At 42.1% G+C, this 18,721-nt stretch overlaps 1 protein-coding gene and 1 long non-coding RNA gene across 2 annotated transcripts in view; both read left to right on the top strand.

Moving 5' to 3' along the window:
* Positions 1-17,684, top strand: part of LOC143740069 (kinesin-like protein KIF6) — a 204,534-nt gene extending 186,850 nt beyond the window's left edge. The window contains exon 22 of the mRNA XM_077232147.1: positions 16,771-17,684. Coding sequence (XP_077088262.1) covers positions 16,771-16,784 — 14 coding nt within the window. The 3' untranslated portion in view covers positions 16,785-17,684. The remainder of the gene's footprint in view (positions 1-16,770) is intronic.
* LOC143740074 (uncharacterized) overlaps positions 1-18,721 on the top strand; it is a 503,207-nt gene that overhangs the window by 324,558 nt on the left and 159,928 nt on the right. The gene's annotated exons all lie outside the window — the stretch shown is intronic.

Below are 18,721 nucleotides of genomic sequence, written 5' to 3'. Positions count from 1 at the left end.
GAGTGCCCTCGATCTCCACCTGAGGGCACTCCTCTCCTCTCCTTTGCTCTCCCGTTATGAACTACATTCCCCATAATGCATTGCCCGGACTCATTAGGATTTGATTTCTCCCATCTTTGGTTCATTAGCTTGTTTGTATTTTCTTATTTAAGCTGTGTTCTCATTTTCTTAACATTGCTTAATCTTGTTGTGTATCCACCATAATTCTGAGCACTTATATTTTGGTTCCTATGGTTTTGACCTCCTGGCTGTTCCTGGATTGCCTTGCTTGCCTGTTTACCTATTTTTTGGACTCTGCTTTATATTTGGAATTTTTGGCAATCGTGTATATCTGACCCTTTGCCTGTTATTATGGATTATGATTCTGGATTGCGTTTAATAAACGGCTGTACTTGGATCCTTTAACAAAGCAGTGTTTTGTAACACCCCCATGTGATCTCACAAATTTCGTGCCAAAGTTAATGGGAGTTAAAGCTACAATATGTAAGATTTTTGTAACAAAATATCCAAAAATCACTTGCACACTGCGATATATTTCCTGCAGTTGTGTACTTACAATATCCCAAAAGTCCACAAAGACTTTTAATTTCAGAGAAATTTTAAATAATGGCCCGTCCCGGAAAATTTTTTTGCCTGTCAATGACGCAATATCCGCGCTATCCTCGGTTTCCGCAATATCATGTGGACAAATGCGAAAGTGGTGGTTATAGCTGTTGTGTACATCATGGATCACAATTACTCTTCGGCGAGTATTGAAACTTCAAAAAAATGTAAGCTTCGATATGGGGAGACACGCAGAATTTCTGACAACCGGAGGAATAAAACAAGGATAAATATCGGCGGGACCTTTTTGAGATGGAGAGAGCGTCGCGACAAACTTGGACTTGACAGAGATTCTGCTCTCGCGTGTGTATTAATAGACAGGTAAGCAAATCTATGTATTTTTTTGTACAAGTAACGTGACACTAGTCAATAATAGCACTTATAAACAATGTGAGATACATTTATGACGCGATAGATCATAATGCATATGTTGATTCACCTCAAAAACTATCAAGTGATATGAAATTTCACAGTTATATTGCTCTTTGTACTTCGGTAATGCTTTTTATCAAGTGTGGTGACCAAGATTATGGAAGTGCAATTAAATACAATTGCAATTAAATAAAAGGGCTGTGTGTAAAAGATATTTAGCCATTACTTGCAAATACTGTGGGTTTGTTAAAATTTACTTTTAGTATGATTGTTTTTAACACGTAAAACAACACGGCATTAACCATAAACACGTAAAACTGTGCAGCATTAACCCACCAAATCATTTGACAAATAGCTGTAACAGGATAATATAGCATTACATTTCGTGCTCTTTGTATTTAATTCATTACAATGACATAAAATAGTATGATCACACGTACAAGTAATTCAAAAAATAATAAATTACCTCATCCGTGTTCATGATTCGTTAATTCAATACATCTCTGGATGGTGAGAACGACATCTCCCATCGTTCCACTCTCCTTCATAGCATCATCAAGATTCGCCTTTATTATTGTTTGTAAACTGCGCCCCCTTTTGGGGAAAAATCTTACATATTGTATCTTTAATTGGATTTTTCAGCTGATTTTTCAACCGCAGTGCAACTGATTTGTAAACAAGATTAATCTTTACTATACAACTATATTACAATATTTGAGTGATGCAGATCTAGCTGACAACTCATAGACTCCTTAAAAAATAAATAGCTTTCTTTGAGTGTATGCACACCTGCCACACCCTAGTACGGCACTTACATCGTATATCTATTAGATTACATTATATTTGTTCCAAAATGTTGTTATTGTGTTCACTGCCAGTTCCTATGTAGCACCCAAACTCTGTAACAGTCTTCCTCCTAGCCTTGTTCGGGAGGCATGCACAATCTAGTCAGTTTAAATCTAGATTAAAGACTTCTCTCTTTACCCTGGCGTACACATAACACATTATCACATTCAATTAATTTAGATCCCCTAAAGGATTATTAGGCTGGATACATTTGGTCAACCGGAACCAGAAACAGTTCCCATAACATCCGATGTACATGTTACAGTACATCATAAGAGAAATGGCATCTACACTAATATAAGTCTGTCTTTCTCATACTTATCCACCATAGTCAGCCAGATCTGGTCCGTTTCCAAACCAATGACAATGACAATTTATTTGTATAGCACAATTTAAAACAACAGCTGTTGACCAATGTGCTTTCCACAATGTAATTAAGTTAATTTAAAGAATAACGAACAGACAAGACAATGACAGAAAAAGACCTAAAGATCACACAGGAACTTAAAAAGCATATAAAATCACAACATTAAAACACATAATAAGAAAAACTTAAAAATCACATAAGATCACATCATTTACAACACAAGATACAGTGTTAATCGAAAGCCTTCGAAAATAGAAAAGTTTTTAGTCTGGATTTAAAAGTCAGAAGAGATGGAGCTTGTCTTAAGCTAATAGGTAAAGTATTCCAAAGCCTTGGGGCAGCGATGTAAAACGCTCGACCTCCCCTAGATTTGAGCCTCGATTTTGGGAATAGAATCTGATTTGATGAGTGGAATGATCTTGCAGGTTTATATTCAGTCAATAGATCAGTTAAATAAGTTGGTGCTAAGCCATTTAAAGATTTATAAACTAATAATAGTACTTTAAATTCTACTCTGAAAGGCACAGGTAACCAATGTAGTGAACGTAGAATACGGGTAATATGCTCCCTCTTTTTTACACCACACAAAAACCATGCCGTAGCATTTTGGACATATTGCAAGCGGGATAGGGATTGCTGACTAGTCCCTAAATAAAGTGAATTGCAATAGTCCATCCTAGAGGAAATAAAAACGTGAATTCATTTCTCAAGATCTTTAAAATAGAGAAACGGCTTAGCTTTTGCAAGCAGACGCAGTTGGTAAAAGCAGGTTTTAACAACAGAATTTATTTGGCGGTCAAACTTTAGATCATCATCCAGAATAAAGCCCAGATTTTTTACCCAGGGTTTCAGGTACACAGACATCTCACCCAATCCATATTTATAGATTTTGTTAACTCAGATGGGCTAAAAACAATAATTTCGGTTTTCTTTTCATTGAAAATTTAATAATTCAAAGAAAGCCATGCCTTAACCTCCTCTAGGCATGCTATAAGAGACTCAACCCCTGCAGAATTACGCTTGACAGGCAAATAGACCTGTGTCGTCTGCATAGCAATGAAATCATAGACCATGTTTCTCAAAGATGGACCCAGGAGGAAGTATATACAGGGAAAATAGCAATGGAGCCAAAATAGAGCCCTGAGGAACACAAAACAAATGTGCTGTACTCGAATAGTGTTTTCCCATCTTGACTGAGAAACTCCTATTTGTTAAATATGATCTTAACCATTTTAGAGCTGTACCTCTTACACCAACATAGTGCTTTAGACGATCAACAAGAATAGTATGATCAATATTGTCGAAAGCAGCTGTTAGATCAAGAAGCACAAGAACTGCCACCAAAATCACAGAATCACATGAAATTAAAATATCATTAAGAATTTTAACCAGTCTCGGTCGAATGACATTTCTGAAAACCAGACTGAAATGTTTCAAAAAATGAGTTCTCGACCAAAAAACTCTGTAGCTGTGAAAAAACAATTTTTCCAAAAATTTGGAAATAAAAGGCAGGTTAGAGATAGTCCTAAAATTTATCAAAACAAATGAGTCTAAGTTCAGCTTTTAAAGCAGTGGACAAACCACTGCAAGCTTTAAACAGTCATGGATAATGCCAGATTCTAGACTGCGATTTATTATAATCAGGAGAATATGGAGCCATATCCGTAAAGATTTGTTTAAATAAAAAAAGGGGAAGACTGTCCAATGAGGAGCCAGAAGGCTTGAGCTGCTTAGTTGTTTCTAGCAATTCTGACTCAGTAATTGAATTAAACTCACTAAGATACACAGCGACATTTGAGAAATGGTTAGTAAAATTAAAAGTAGTTGTAGACGACGAGGGAGTTATACTCTGTCTGAGATCCCTTCCATTGTGAGACTAAAATGACCAACTTTTTTTTCCCCCTCATGGAATAGTAAGTATTCCTCATGGAATACTCTTTGTTTTCTCTTTATAGGCTACTAAACATTTTCCTTATGATTCTGAAAGAACGCGCCGGGTGTCTACTTGTGCTATAGTAACGATTACGAATGCAATTTTAATGCGCATCTGCCTGATGGATAAACCACGTGCTCTTATTTCAGTGTAATTAATATTGTAGTTATTTCAGCAGTTTCCTTCGAACATTCAGTTTAACAACATTGAGTTAAATTTCATTCATCATTCATGATTCATCGGAAGCGTGTGCATTTTAGACACCTATGCGTTTGCTCTTTCCATGTAATAAATGCGCACCCTTGAATAAGTGGGGTTTTACTTCAGCTGGTCAGGACGGGAATGACCCATTTCAGTAAAACTTCTCTATCTCATCTTAAAGAAAATAACGGCGACTTTTCCACGCAACGAACGCGTTGTTTCATAGCAGTGCCCGCGTAATTACATGGCAGCTCTATCAATGGCTTGAGCGGTTTGACTCAAGACTTGCTTTCTCGAGAGCTGTCATCTGCTCATGTGAAGATCAGTGGCTGTCATGAGGAGAGCTCAAACATGGACTGCTCAAAAATATGTAGTTGAGAGCTATATGGGACCGAGCGCGAGCGAAATGCAGTGAAAGATGGTAAAGAGTGCAGTGAGTATCTGTGAAGGAGAGCTGTGAGGACGCAAAACGCCTCCATTAATTTGCGCCTATGTAGTCATTTAATGTTTATATATTTTAAAGCACTGAATCGCTATAGAATCGCTAATGATTCGATTCTTAGCATTTTAAATCGAATATTGACCAAAATAAACGATTCACGATTCAAAATACATGTTTCAAGATCGATGCATATGCATCGTCAGGATTTGTAATCGATGCATCGAGAAAACGAGTGAATCGTTACACCCTCCTTATGATCAGAAAACCCATTTTCGCAGACTTCCAAGTCAGTGATAAAAACTCCATGCTGGAGCACTAAGTCAAGAGTGTGGCCGCCTTTGTGTGTGGAAACATCAACCCCAATAATAAAATAAAAGGCATTTAGTAAATGTATAAACTCCTTAGCTAAGTGATCATTCATGCAGCATACATGCACATTGAAATCACCCAAGATGAGACGCCTGCCATATTTTGGAGTCACATCACCAAGGACCTCTGCAAAGTCTGTTATAAAGTTTGTGTTATATTTTGGTGGTCGGTAGTTTACAACAATCAGAAGCGGATCACCAAGTTCTAAGCAAAATACCTGAAGTTCAAAACTGCTATAGCTGTTACTCACCACCGGACGACAGGTGAAATGCTCTTTATAGATAGACACTAGTCCGCCACCCCGACCAGATGTCCGTGGGGAGTTAAAATACCGACATTTTGTTGGCAGAAGTTCAGAAAAAGGGCTCAAATCTCCAGGACAGAGCCAGGTCTCAGTAAGAAATAAAAAAAAATCCAACCTCTGCGCAAAGAACAGATCGTTTAAAATAAAAGTTTAATTTGCGACCGATCTGGAGTTTATCAAGGCCATCCTCACTTTCAGGGGATTTGAGGTACATTCCTTTTCATGCACAGCACGAGGTAGGGAACGAAGATGATTCAAACACACTCCTCCACAACAAAAACGAGGAGAAAAATTAGCAGTGAGAGCACTTGAGAACGGAGCAAACTCAGTCGGAACCAAGGAGATTATCCATTGTCGAATCTGATCCAAGGAGCATCTCTGAACAGCTCGACACAAAGTAAATGGCGGCTCTCCATGCCTCAACAACGCTAGCCTCTGCTTAACCGCTATGCCAGCCTGTCTTCCCCGGTGTCGCCTCTGCCTCCAGGTCGGGAGAGAGCAATGCCAGCGGCGCAGGTAAACGGGTATGGGTGATAAAAGTGGTGGAGGTGTGTAGTGATAGCCATCCTGTAGTTGATATGGCTGCGCATCTGATGAGATTTGCTAATTTAGAGTTTCTCAATTGTAAGTCAGCACTAGTGAAGCGCAACATTGCTGCACAGTAAAACAAGTCAAGTCATCCTCATTTATATAGCGCTTTTAACAATGTAGATTGTTTCAAAGCAGCTTTACAGAGATAAACATATAATTTAAGGTAACAGAGATTGGTTTGGTTTTATAGTGGCTCTTGAAAAATGTTTTTTCCAGCTAAAGTTAGTTTTGATTGATTCACTTCCGTCTAAATGATCATTTGTTATTAAATTAGGGGCCGCTAAGACGACACCGTTCTCTCTAAACAGACTTTAAACGTGAACCTGTGATAGACGCTGATGGCGTTCACATGCACATTAAGAATTGATTCTATAGTTATGTGCGTTTGAATATATGTGCGCAGGTTTGTAATTCCTTACAAACCATGCCTAAACAAACTACTTGTCTATAAATTTTGATGCAGAATTTTTATTTTATCTTATCACTTTGGGTAGGTACGCGAACCGAAAAATTCCACAACGCTTTATCTGTAGAGTGGTATAGGGATCCTCCATAGGGAGAGGCTAGTTGGCACTTCAGCACTGCATTGTCATCAGGTCCAGGCGAAAGTCCTTCGTCAGATCTGGAAACGGCCTGGATCCAGCAGGCTGCGGGAAAACCTCGGGATAAACAAAGACACTAAAATTAGCGTAGATGCCATTCTTCTTATGATGTAACGAGTACATCAGGATTTGAGGGAAGTGTTCCCAGTTCCGGCTGACGTAATCTAAGCAGCCTAATATTGAATTATAGAAGTCTATAGAGTGTTATGTGAATGCTAGGTCAAAGAGATGCGTTTTTAGTCTAGCTTTGAACTGACAGACTGTGTCTGCTTCCCGGACAATGTTAGGAAGATTGTTCCAAAGTTTTGGTGCTAAATAGGAAAAGGATCTACCGCCAGCAGTCGATTTATATATTCTAGGTATTATCAACTGGCCGGAGTTTTGAGATCGCAATAGACGTGAAGGACTATAATGCGTTAAGAGCTCGCTCAAGTACTGGGGAGCTAAACCATTTAGTGCTTTGTAAGTAATCAGCAATATTTTAAAATTTATACAATGTTTAATAGGGAGCCAATGCAGTGTTGACAGAACCGGGCTACTATGGTCGTACTTCCTGGTTCTGGTAAGAACTCTAGCGGCTGCGTTTTGAACTAGCTGTAGTTTGTTTATTAAGCGTGCAGGGCAACCACCCAGTAGAGCATTACAATAATCTAGCCTTGATGTCATGAACGCATGAACTAGTTGTTCCGCATTTGTCAATGAGAGCATATGACGTAATTTAGATATATTTTTAAGATGGAAAAATGCGGTTTTACAGACACTAGACACGTGACTTTCAAATGAAAGATTGGTATCAAAGAGCACACCCAGGTTCCTAACTGACGACGAAGACTTAACAAAGCAGCCATCAAGTGTTAGACGGTATTCTAGGTTATTACGTGTGGAAGTTTTTTGTCCAATAATTAGAATCTCTGTTTTTTTCAGAATTTAGTAGTAGGAAATTACTAGTCATCCAATTTTTGATATCAACTATGCATTCCGATAATTTTGTGAATTGGTGAGTTTCGTTAGGTTTGGAAGAAATATAGAGCTGAGTATCATCAGCATAACAGTAAAAGCTAATTCCATGTTTCCTAATGATATCTCCTAAAGGTAGCATGTACAGAGTGAACAGCAGCGGTCCTAGTACTGAGCCTTGTGGTACGCCATACTGAACTTGTGATCGATAAGACATCTCTTCATTTACTGCTACAAACTGATAGCGGTCAGATAAATATGATTTAAACCATGCTAATGCAATTCCACTAATGCCAACATAGTTCCCTTTCGAAGGGAACTCAACAATACGTCAACGACGCTATGGGGAACGCCTCAGGCGTGACAGGTGTCTGAAATCACTATCAAATCACGTCAATCATATTGACCGGCGACAGCCCGTGAATCATTAGCGTGAATGATTAACGTGCGACCTGGAAGTATAAAGGGGCGCCTTGCAAACATGACAAATCATCTCATCGTCTTCAGGGACTGTCTGTTTGAAAACGCTACTCAATGAAACGGTAAGAAAATGAAATGTACAGCACACGAGTGTGTTTTTTCCTGCCTGGGAGAAGAGCGCGCACGAGAGGTTCTCGAGGGAATCCTCTGTGTGAACTGTGAGCGTTTTTCTCTTAAAACGCTCCGCTCTCGTCTGGCCCTCTTCTCGAGTGAAGGGGGTTCAACGTCTGGTCCGCGTGGTCCCGCTCGTGCCGAGGCAGAGCGGCGACTTGCATCATGGGCTTCCAGATAGAGCTCATCGATCATCTTGAGAGTCCTGTAAACCTCTCAAATGATTCGACGGCTGACGAGGGCGAACTGCAGGCACCAATGGTTTCCTGCAGTTGCTGCTCTTCAGGACGAGCAGGAGATGGCTGAGGAGGTTTATAATCAGGTAGATCCTGAACCCTCTCAGCCACCCTGCCCCGTGTATGCAGACCTGGTGGATGTTGTGGAGCGCGCCGCCAACAGGCTGTAGCTGCCATGGCGACGCGCTAGAGGAGAGACCGCTCGCGGTAGGCTTGGCGATCGGTTTCTCCCCTGCCATACACACCAGCTCAGGTGAGCCTTCCATTCCTTCCTGATCTTCACACGGAGATCGAGAGGGCATGGAAGAGCCCATACTCTGCCCGTATTCACCGACATCAGCGGGTTAATTTCGCTGATGTTGAGGGGATCGCAGAGCATGGGTATGTGTCGATGCCGCCCATTTGACGAGTCGTTTGCGAACTATCTCGTGTCTGGGCAGGCGTCGACACTGGGAGCTCCAACCCTGCCATCCAAACCGCTAAAGTCAACAGCACGTTTGAATGGCAGAGCATACACGACAGCGGTTCAGGCTGGTGCTTCCATGCACACTATGGCGGTGCTGCAGGCATATCAGGCCGACCTGCTGCAGGATCCTGCATACCGCTGAGATCCGGTTCCACACCCAGGCAGGCGGGAGGGCCTGGCCCTTCACGGTCCGAGGACCGTAGACAGGGCCAGAGAGCCAGTGTCGCCTCTCGTGCGCCCCCTCCATGGAGGAACAGGGCGCAGAAGAGGCGTGACTCCCGCAAGAAGAGGGATCTGAGGGAGGTTATCCAGCACAAGCGCACACAGTGTCGCTGATGGATAATCTCCCCGGAGGGCTTCATTAAAAAGAAATCCAGCCCTCTCCTCTCTTCTGACTCCCCAGACGTTCATTACATCAGGCCTGGGGCTGGGCCTATGATAAGAACGATGTTCCAATGGCCCGCCTAGGCTTGGCTAGTAGAAACGCCTCTTTCAGGCATGTAAAGTGGTGGACCCCAGGGTCATAAAGAACTATCTGGCGAGTCTTCACTCCGCACGCCGCAGGTGAGCTGACTGGTCTTTTAAGAGTAATTTTTTGTGAATTAAAATTCCGAGATGTATCTCTCTACAGACCTCGTTCCCTGTATAGAGCTATGGGGTCATGTCAAGGTAATAAGGTAAGAGAAGTTTCCTGGATCATTAGGGCCCTGAAGTTCCCCGTTAGGTGGCCAGAACGATAACTATGTTAGCCTTCGGGCTGTTAGCCACCTCAGGGTAGAGTAGTTGGTCTCTCTCTTAGAATTTTTTACTTAGAGTGATGACTGACGCTAGAGCTTCAGATAGATCTTATGTCCGGCCCACGGGTCCGTTGACTTCTTCCTGAGTATTTCGCCCCTTGAGCTCTGTTTGGGTTTCATTAGGCTGAGCGATTCTGCAGCCCTTTGTATGGAATAATACAGACTATATTCTTTAGTAAGGCTGTGGCTCCTCCGAGCCCTCAGATTGATCTATGCTTGCAGGCTGGCCCTCACCAGGGCCGCCTCTGTAGCTGGCCTAGGCTGTGCCAGGGATAATAGAGGCGCTCTGCTAAAAATTTTAGCATTTCTTCCTCTGACCCTTCACTGTGTGAATGTTGGTTTCTAGCATCCCTGTATAAACAGCCTCCTCCCGTGGGAGTCGTTAGGCCAAGGCCCGCCCCCTTCTCTGCATTCTGGGGTGCCTAGAGTAATGCAGCGTGGTGCTGAGGATGGTTTGTAAGGACATGGTAGGCCTCAAACAGGCCTCCGTGGTATATATGTCTTTATTGAGCAGGGTTAGGCCGTCTTTCGCTTCACGAAGAAGACTGGGTTTCCTGCCCGACTCTGCCATGCAGAACTGGCCTACGGATTTAGGCCGCCAGTTTAGGCTTCACTCACCTCGCTGAGCTACTGCTCGAGCGCTAGGTTGTAGGTGGTTGGCTTTCATTCAAGCCCCACTCCCCTAGGTTGGGCACAGATACATTTCTGTCACCCCTAGAGCCGCTGGCAGGCCCGCACCCTGGTAACCTCAGGGTGAGGTGTGAGTATTCCCCTGTGATACAGGGTAGGTCTGAGCACTTCACTCCCAGTTCTGTTTTATCCCACCTCGCACCACTATGGCTCGGGTCGAGTATGAAGTAAGCTTCACTTCTTCTTTGTTCGAAGTACGCTCCCCTGAAGCCAGAGCATTGCCCTGAGCTGACGCCCATGCATAGATGGTAGGCCCCTGACTAACTGGGGCCTCCGTTGAGGCAGAGTGGCGTATGTTGTACTCCCCTTGTTTTAAGGGTGCTAGCTTTCTTGCGGAGTACACTGCCATGGGCAATGTGATTAGGCACCAGGATGCTGTAGGCGCTGTGTAAACAGTTTTTCTGCCAACGAAGGCTGCGCCATTAGGTAGTAGGCCTCAGCAGGCCTCCTTGATTGGACAGCCCCCCAGAGGGCACTGTAGGCCAGCTTACTTTACGTGGTTGGCCTTGGTGGTTCGGGCAGTTGACTCACTGATGGGTAGTAGGCCTTAAACAGGCCTCCTCGGAGGTGAGTCCCAACATTGTGGGACATACCTTATAGCGCTACTGGAAGCCCATTAGTGAATTATGCTGTGTAGTATGGTTTCCAACAGTGTACTTTATGGCAGAATATGACTTGCTATTAGCTAGTAGGCCCGACCAGGCCTCCCTGATAGGCGAGTCCCCAGCTGGCTGGCCTTAGCAGGCCACCTTATACTTTCACCCGGACTCAGGGCTCAAAGCTACCAGTGGTTATCAGGTAGTAGGCCACTCAGGCCTCCCTGAAGGTGAATTCCCACTTAAGATGGTTATCAGGTAGTAGGCCTCACCCGGCCGCCCTGAAGGCGAATTCCCACTTACGTTGGCTATCAGGTAGTAGGCCTCTCTGGGCCTCCCTGAATGTGAGCTCCCAAATATTGTGGCTGTCAGGTAGTAGGCCGCTCTGGGCCTCCCTGGATGTGGGCTCCCAAATATTTTGGCTGTCAGGTAGTAGGCCTCACCAGGCCTCCCTGAAGGTGAGTTCCCACATGCTGTGATTATCAGGTAGTAGGCTCCTCCAGGCCTCCTTGAATGAGAACGGTCAGGTAGTAGGCCTCACCAGGCCTCCCTGAAGGTGAGTTCCCACAGATAGTGGTGACCAGGTAGTAGGCCTCACCAGGCCTCCCTGAAGGTGAGCTCCCCACATACTGTGGTTGTAAGGTAGCAGGCCTCACCGGGCCTCCCTAAAGGATCAAGTAGTAGGCCTCTCCGGGCCTCCCTGTAACGCTCCCTAGTGGTGCTGGGTTTATGAAGCTAGTGGTCTCTTGCTATCAGTTTCAGCTAGCCTTAATAGGCAGCTGCTGAAGGCGAGCTTGCGCCCTGGCTCACTAAAGTGTTCATTCTCTGCTAAAGGTTCCCTCCCGGAACCTTTTCTGCCTACAGCCTGGTTTGCCTACCAGGCAGACCTTGTGCTCCCCTCACGAGGGTCTCTTTGAGCATGCGGCTTCCTGAGTCTGGTCAGACGGTCGTAGGCCTCTCGTGAGGCCTCCCAGTTAGATCAGCCCTTAGGCCTTCACAGGCCTCCTCAGTGTTTTGAAACACAGACACTGGGTTGATCCGTGGATCGAGTAGAGAAACTCCCCTCGCTAGCAAGGGTCGGAAAGCACTATGCTGAGTCATACTCTCCGGGATATCCCGTCTCTGAGATCCGGGCCGAGTGGTTCACTGTCAGCTTCGCAGTCCCTCGGGTTGGATGCCTTACTTAAGGCATTTGTCCAGAGGCTCTGTCTTCAGACAGACAGGATTTGGCCAGACTAAGTGTCTATGTACTGGCGCCAGGTCAGGCCGTCCTGGTGGCATTTCGGGGTGAGTACGTTCCCCTGAATAGTGACTGGCTGGGGTTCCCTTGGGTTCCCTAGCCACATTCCCTAGAAGGGACCCCTTCTAATTGGAAGCTGAGGTTCCAGGCCCGGAGCCGGCCCAGGTAGACCTTTCATTTAACAATGTTTATGAAGGTTTTTCTGTGAGGCTGTAGCTTGGGCTATGACCGTAGGGAATGCTGTCACTGACAGCCCAGTGTGACCTGAGGGTGAGTGGTTCTAGCGTTTCATTTGAAGTTGCTGGTTCTGACAGTTGTCACTGCCACTTGGCATGCACTCCCCTTAGCATGGCGGCGTTGGTATATCGTTCCCCATAGCGTCGTTGACGTATTGTTGAGTTCCCTTCGAAAGGGAACGTCTCAGGTTACGACTGTAACCTATGTTCCCTGAGAACAGGGAACGAGACAATACGTCTCCCTGCCATGCCGCGGGGCTTGCCTACCGTACAGTCCCTTCAGACGATAAGGTGATTTGTCATGTTTGCAAGGCGCCCCTTTATACTTCCAGGTCGCACGTTAATCATTCACGCTAATGATTCACGGGCTGTCGCCGGTCAATATGATTGACGTGATTTGATAGTGATTTCAGACACCTGTCACGCCTGAGGCGTTCCCCATAGCGTCGTTGACGTATTGTCTCGTTCCCTGTTCTCAGGGAACATAGGTTACAGTCGTAACCTGAGACGTTTTCTAGTCTATTTAAGAGAATGTTGTGGTCAATGGTGTCAAATGCAGCACTAAGATCAAGTAACACTAATAGAGAGATACAACCACGATCGGATGATAAGAGTAAATCATTTGTGACTCTAATGAGAACTGTCTCAGTACTATGGTGCGGTCTAAATCCTGACTGGAAATCCTCGCAGATACCATTTCTTTTAAGAAAGGAACACAGTTGTGAGGATACTGCCTTTTCTAGTATCTTTGACAGAAAAGGTAGATTTGAAATCGGCCTGTAATTGACTAATTCTGTAGGATCAAGTTGCGTTTTTTTAAAAAGCGGTTTAATCATAGCCAGCTTAAAGGTTTTTGGTACGTATCCTAGAGACAAGGATGAATTAATGATGTTAAGAAGAGGATCTATGACTTCTGGAAGCATCTCTTTCAGTAGTTTAGTCGGTATAGGGTCTAACATACATGTTGTCGATTTAGATGAATTAACGAGTTTGCAAAATTCTTCCTCTCCTATGGCAACAAATGAATCAAATTTTACCTCGGGGAGACTATAATGCACTCCCTGATGTGATGCTGTAGTAGACCGTTGCATAGTTATAATTTTGTCCCTAATATTATCAATCTTATAAGTGAAGAAGTTCATAAAGTCATTACTGCTGTGTTTCTTGGAAACTTCTGGCCTTGAAGCTTTCTTTTTCGTTAGTGTAGCCACTTTTTCAAATAAATACCTTGGATTGTTTATTTTCTTTTAATAGGTTTGAAAAATAAGCAGATCTAGCAGCTTTTAAAGCCTTTCTGTAAGCAATCGAGCTCTTCTAGTTTTGTTTTCTTCCAGTTGCGCTCCATTTTTCTGGCTTTTCTGGCTGCTCGTTGTACCACGGTGTTGGACTATTTTCTTTAATCTTCTTTAAGCGCTACGGAGCAACTGTATCTAAAGTGCTGGAAAGGAGAGAGTTAAAAGTTTCTGTTGCAATATCAAGTTCTTCTAAGCTATCTGGGATGCTGAGACGATGAAACTGATTAGGAAGATTATTGATAAAGCAATCTTTAGTGGCAGAAGTGATAGGTCTAACATACTTGTAACACGGAGTTGGCCCTGCAGCCTTCGCTAAATGTAATTTACATGAGACTAGATAATGATCTGAGATGTCGTCGCTCTGCTGCAGAATTTCAACAGCATCAACATTGATTCCATGTGATAAAAATAGATCTAGAGTATGATTACGACAATGAGTAGGTCCTGACACGTGTTGTCTAACTCCAATAGAGTTAAGAATGTCTTTAAATGCCAATCCCATTGCATCTTTTCCATTATCTACATGTATATTAAAATCACCAACAATTAGGACTTTATCTGCAGTCAATACTAATTCTGATAGAAAGTCAGCAAATTCTTTTATAAAATCTTTATGGTGCCCTGGTGGCCTGTACACAGTTGCCAGCAGAGTTCTCAAACTTGATTTATCGTTTACATTATATATTTTTACATTAAGCACCAACACTTCAAAAGAAATATATTTTAAACTACATTTTTTAGTGGTTTTGAAAATATTACTATAAATTACAGCAACACCTCCCCCTTTGCCTTTCAGGCGAGGTTCATGTTTATAACAGTAATCATGAGGGGTGGACTCATTTAAAGTAATGTAATCGTCTGGTTTTAGCCAGGTTTCTTTCATACACAGCACATCTAGGTTATAATCTGAAATCATATCATTAACTATGAGTGCTTTAGAAGTAAGGGATTGAATATTCAGCAACCCAAGCTTTATCGTTTGCTCATCTGTATTATATCTATTTTTAAGTTAAAACATATAAACAAACTGACAACAAACGGAGCGACAGACGGCAAGCCACACACATCGGCACCATCTTTAAGGCCACATTCGACCAGAATGTTGGCCTGTATCTAGAGACAACCACAACCTCCCTGGATAACAGTGGAGGACATGACAACTAGATGAGCCCTAGAGACAGACCCCCCTGTCCTTGTTGACTTGACAGTCATCAACGAAGACCACGAGAACCAGACGAGTCCTCTGCACAGACCCAATGGCTGGCTTCAACTCCTCCCACCATATGCTAGTATGATGTACCCCAATTTTCAAGCAGAAGGAACTGGATGAAATATTCTGAATGATCCAATCCACAATCTGATTTGAAATGCAGCCTGGAATTAAACCACACAATGTTCGTTCATCAGGTCAGAGAACTGGTGCCCTGCCTGAGCCTGGTTTCTCCCAAGTTTTTTTTTCTCTCTATTTCTGACTCGACGCGTTGTTGTACCCTTAAGGCTCCTCATATCGAGGAGCTCTTCTGAAATACAAAAATCACTGTCCACACCTTGCAAAAAAATGAACAGCTGTGCAGTGTCTGTGGAATCAGTGCTGTCATCGCACGCAATTGAGTTAAAATCCAACGCGGGTACTTTGTCTGACACTTGTTCCTTAAGGCTTGCCCACAAGTCTTCAATTCGTCGTCGGACTGTGTTTCTGGAAAGACTGATGTTTTTAAAATCTTGCATCTTCTCTGGGCAAATTATAGTGTCAACTTTCACCAGGCACTCCTTTAAAAATTCGCCTTTAGTGAAGGGTTTCCCGTGCTGCACTAGTAGGTGAGCTACCTCGTAACTAGCCATGTAGAATTTGTTTTTGTTGTTGAGTTGATAAGGCAGCTGCCAAATTACCTATCAGTTAGCCCCTCCCATCGAACGCAGATGAGCCAATGGCAGTTGAATATTAGCTCTCATCGTTTTGATGGTATTTATGCTACAAAAATGGTAAAACCATGTACATAGGGTACTTGTTACATTGATTTCCGGTATCCTGAGAGGATGGGCAATGGCATTTATTTTATTCCATTTCCTAAACTCAAACAAGACAGAGCAAAATGTCTGCTTTTGATGTGGGCGCAGTAACCTGGTTCCCTGAGGATTCAACCCGAATTCTAATTAAGGCGAAAACGTTAATGTTCTGTTTGTCATACTCCCATTAAGTTACAATAAAGTTAGTGAGTCCATGTTAACGTACAAACCTAAATAGCCATCTGTTCTCACGTCATGTGCAGTGTAGGTCAAAAACACATAAACGAAGGTCTACATTTCAGTGCCTCTCCATATTAAACTGGTTAAATGTAAATTAATTTAATCTTACCCTGCGGTACATGAACAGTGTTGATCCTGGATGTTGTCATCTGCGATCGTGACGACCGTAACATGAGGCTTCTCCTGCTTGCATTGTGATCTGTAAACCCTTCAATTCCAAATTAATCTTGTTTTCCACCATATTTATTTTAAAATCTTTAATATATTCCTCCATGGTATATTTAAAGGGATAGTTCACCCAAAAATTTAAATTCTGTCATTAATTATTAATTATTCCGTATCAGTCTCCGACACGCGTTCACGAGAGCACCACAACACATGCATCCTCTGCTTGTAAACACAGCCCTGCGTTTCCGGGTCATATGTCAGAACACCAGCTCCTGCGTCCTCACCACACGCATACGTCGTTGTGCTCTTGTGAACATGCGTCGGAGGCGAAATTGTTGAATAAAGTCGTTATTTTGTTTTTTTTCCCGCACAAAATGTATTCCCGTCGCTTCATAAAATTAAGGTTGAACCACTGTAGTCACATGGACTATTTTAACAATGTCTTTCCTACCTTTCTGGGCCTTCAAAGTGTTAATTAAATAGCTGTCAATGGATTGCAACAAGCTGTCTATTGTTATACATATGTTTAAAGTTGTGGGATGTTTGCCTTTTCTATAGTACACTATGAGACATATGGATGACCTGTTAATTATCATGCCTCTTTGTGTCTTTTTGTTTCAGGAGAAGCAAAATAAGAACAGTTATTTTTCATGGAGGACTCAAGCAATGTTCGGCAAATCACACATTTTTACATAGGCTACCTCTAGGCCAGATAAACCCCTAAAATACATTTTTGACCATCTATATCACTTTATATCTCCATTTAAAACCTCGCTGCCTATTGTATATAATCTGTTGTCTTTTAGTGGAAAACTTGCTGCAAATTAGGAGCTAGAAATAAGGGTGGTGTAGTTGCATTACAACAATAAACTGTAAATCACTGGTAAAGGCACTTGTCTCATGTTTTTACAAGCTACCATAAAATGTTAACCTGATCAGCTAGCTTTATATCAGAGCAAAAATGTAAACAAAACAAAAAAGAAAACAATTTTTTTTTTTTTTTTTTAGATATTCCTGGTTATTTTGCTGTTGACAAATGTTTTTCTGCTTTTGAACTGTACTTGTACCTCTTTTATTTCATTAATTCTGTAGGATTACAACTTTTATTTAAATGTTTAATTTAGATTTCCAATACAATAGTATTTTATATTGAGAAAGTTTATAATGATGAGACCAGGAAATCTCTGCAAACAGTAGGGGTTCCCAGCGGGATATTCCTGAATGTCCCGTCTCAGTACGAGAAGGCCATGACTTTCCTGTTCTCGTGTCTTACCGGGTGAAGACTCATGCTGAGCAAGTTTGAACTCCTGCTATTTTATTACTGAGACCATTTGTCTTGGAGTTTCTGTCGCGGTGCGGGAAATCCTGCCCGTTCTGTTCTCATGTCTCAGCTCATTTTCATGCTTTGTTCATCACAATGTTAAGCCCTGCCCCTAAATGTGTATAAATTGCAAGGGAACGTTTCCCTTAGTTAGACTTGGGTAATATTTGGACGAAGCAGAATACAGCAAATAAATAATCCTGCTTAAAAGATACAACCCGAGTCTCCTGGTTTTCGCTTCTGAGTTCCTAAACTTTGGAAGAAAATAGTTCATAACAATTCACAGAAAATATCTTTACTTTTTTGAGGTGTAAGAAGATTTTGTTTTCAATCAATGGTAAACTGGCCTTTTTACTTTTACTGACAGTAGATGCAAATGGAGTGAAGATAATTCTGGTTTTCAAGAACTTATTTAACAGTAAATAATGCTGATTCTTGTTCTTTGCACACATCCAATACATAAAGCTATCTATTTCGTATAAGCAATATACCAAGAGTGCTATTCTGTTTTACAGATATACAGTAGTCTTTGATTTCTACTGGCAACCGTATTTGACTTTTGTCTGCTAAAAAATCTCATGACTAATATCTGGGCTGAGTTTCCCAAAAGCATGGTAAGCCTAAATTGATCGTAAAGACCATTGGTGGTAATTGGTCTATGATCAATTTAGGCTTATGATATGATGCTTTTGGAAAACGCAGCCCTGGTCACTTCTGTTTATGATGCACTAGTTTGCATGACTATGAATAGATTTGTTTGTGCAAAAAGGTTCTGAGCAGTTATTTGCATAAGGGAACAGCACTTTTTTTTCATCAGATTGAACAGACATAAAGTGGCCTTTCTTTGCTTCCTTCCATTATGTAATCTGGAATATGCCAGCCATATACAGATATCATGTCAAGATATATAGTTTAGGAAAAAAAAAAAAAATATATATATATATATATAATATAAAATCTGGCCAGGTCATTCCCAAGTTTTAAGGCCATTGCACACTGAGTCCGAAAATTTCGAATGCGAATTTAGGACTCGGTGGGCAATGACCTTTAGACAAAATAAACAGAATTGTGTTAATAAGCTTTAAATTTAGTATATTAGGATTTGTTAATTTTAAGAAATAATTATAATAATTCAGGATATATAGGCAATAAGTTACACAAATCTAAAATATCTTTCAAATGACATTAATGTTCTGTAGTAACATTTGAGATGATTAGTAAGCAGTAAATATCTCCTAACTCTCAAACTGC

Source organism: Siphateles boraxobius, unplaced genomic scaffold (assembly GCF_051911475.1).
Source record: "Siphateles boraxobius isolate OS27281-9 unplaced genomic scaffold, OSU_SipBor_1 164, whole genome shotgun sequence".
In the NCBI taxonomy this organism is placed as follows: Eukaryota; Metazoa; Chordata; class Actinopteri; order Cypriniformes; family Leuciscidae; genus Siphateles; species Siphateles boraxobius.
This window is presented reverse-complemented; position numbering and strand designations above follow the sequence as displayed.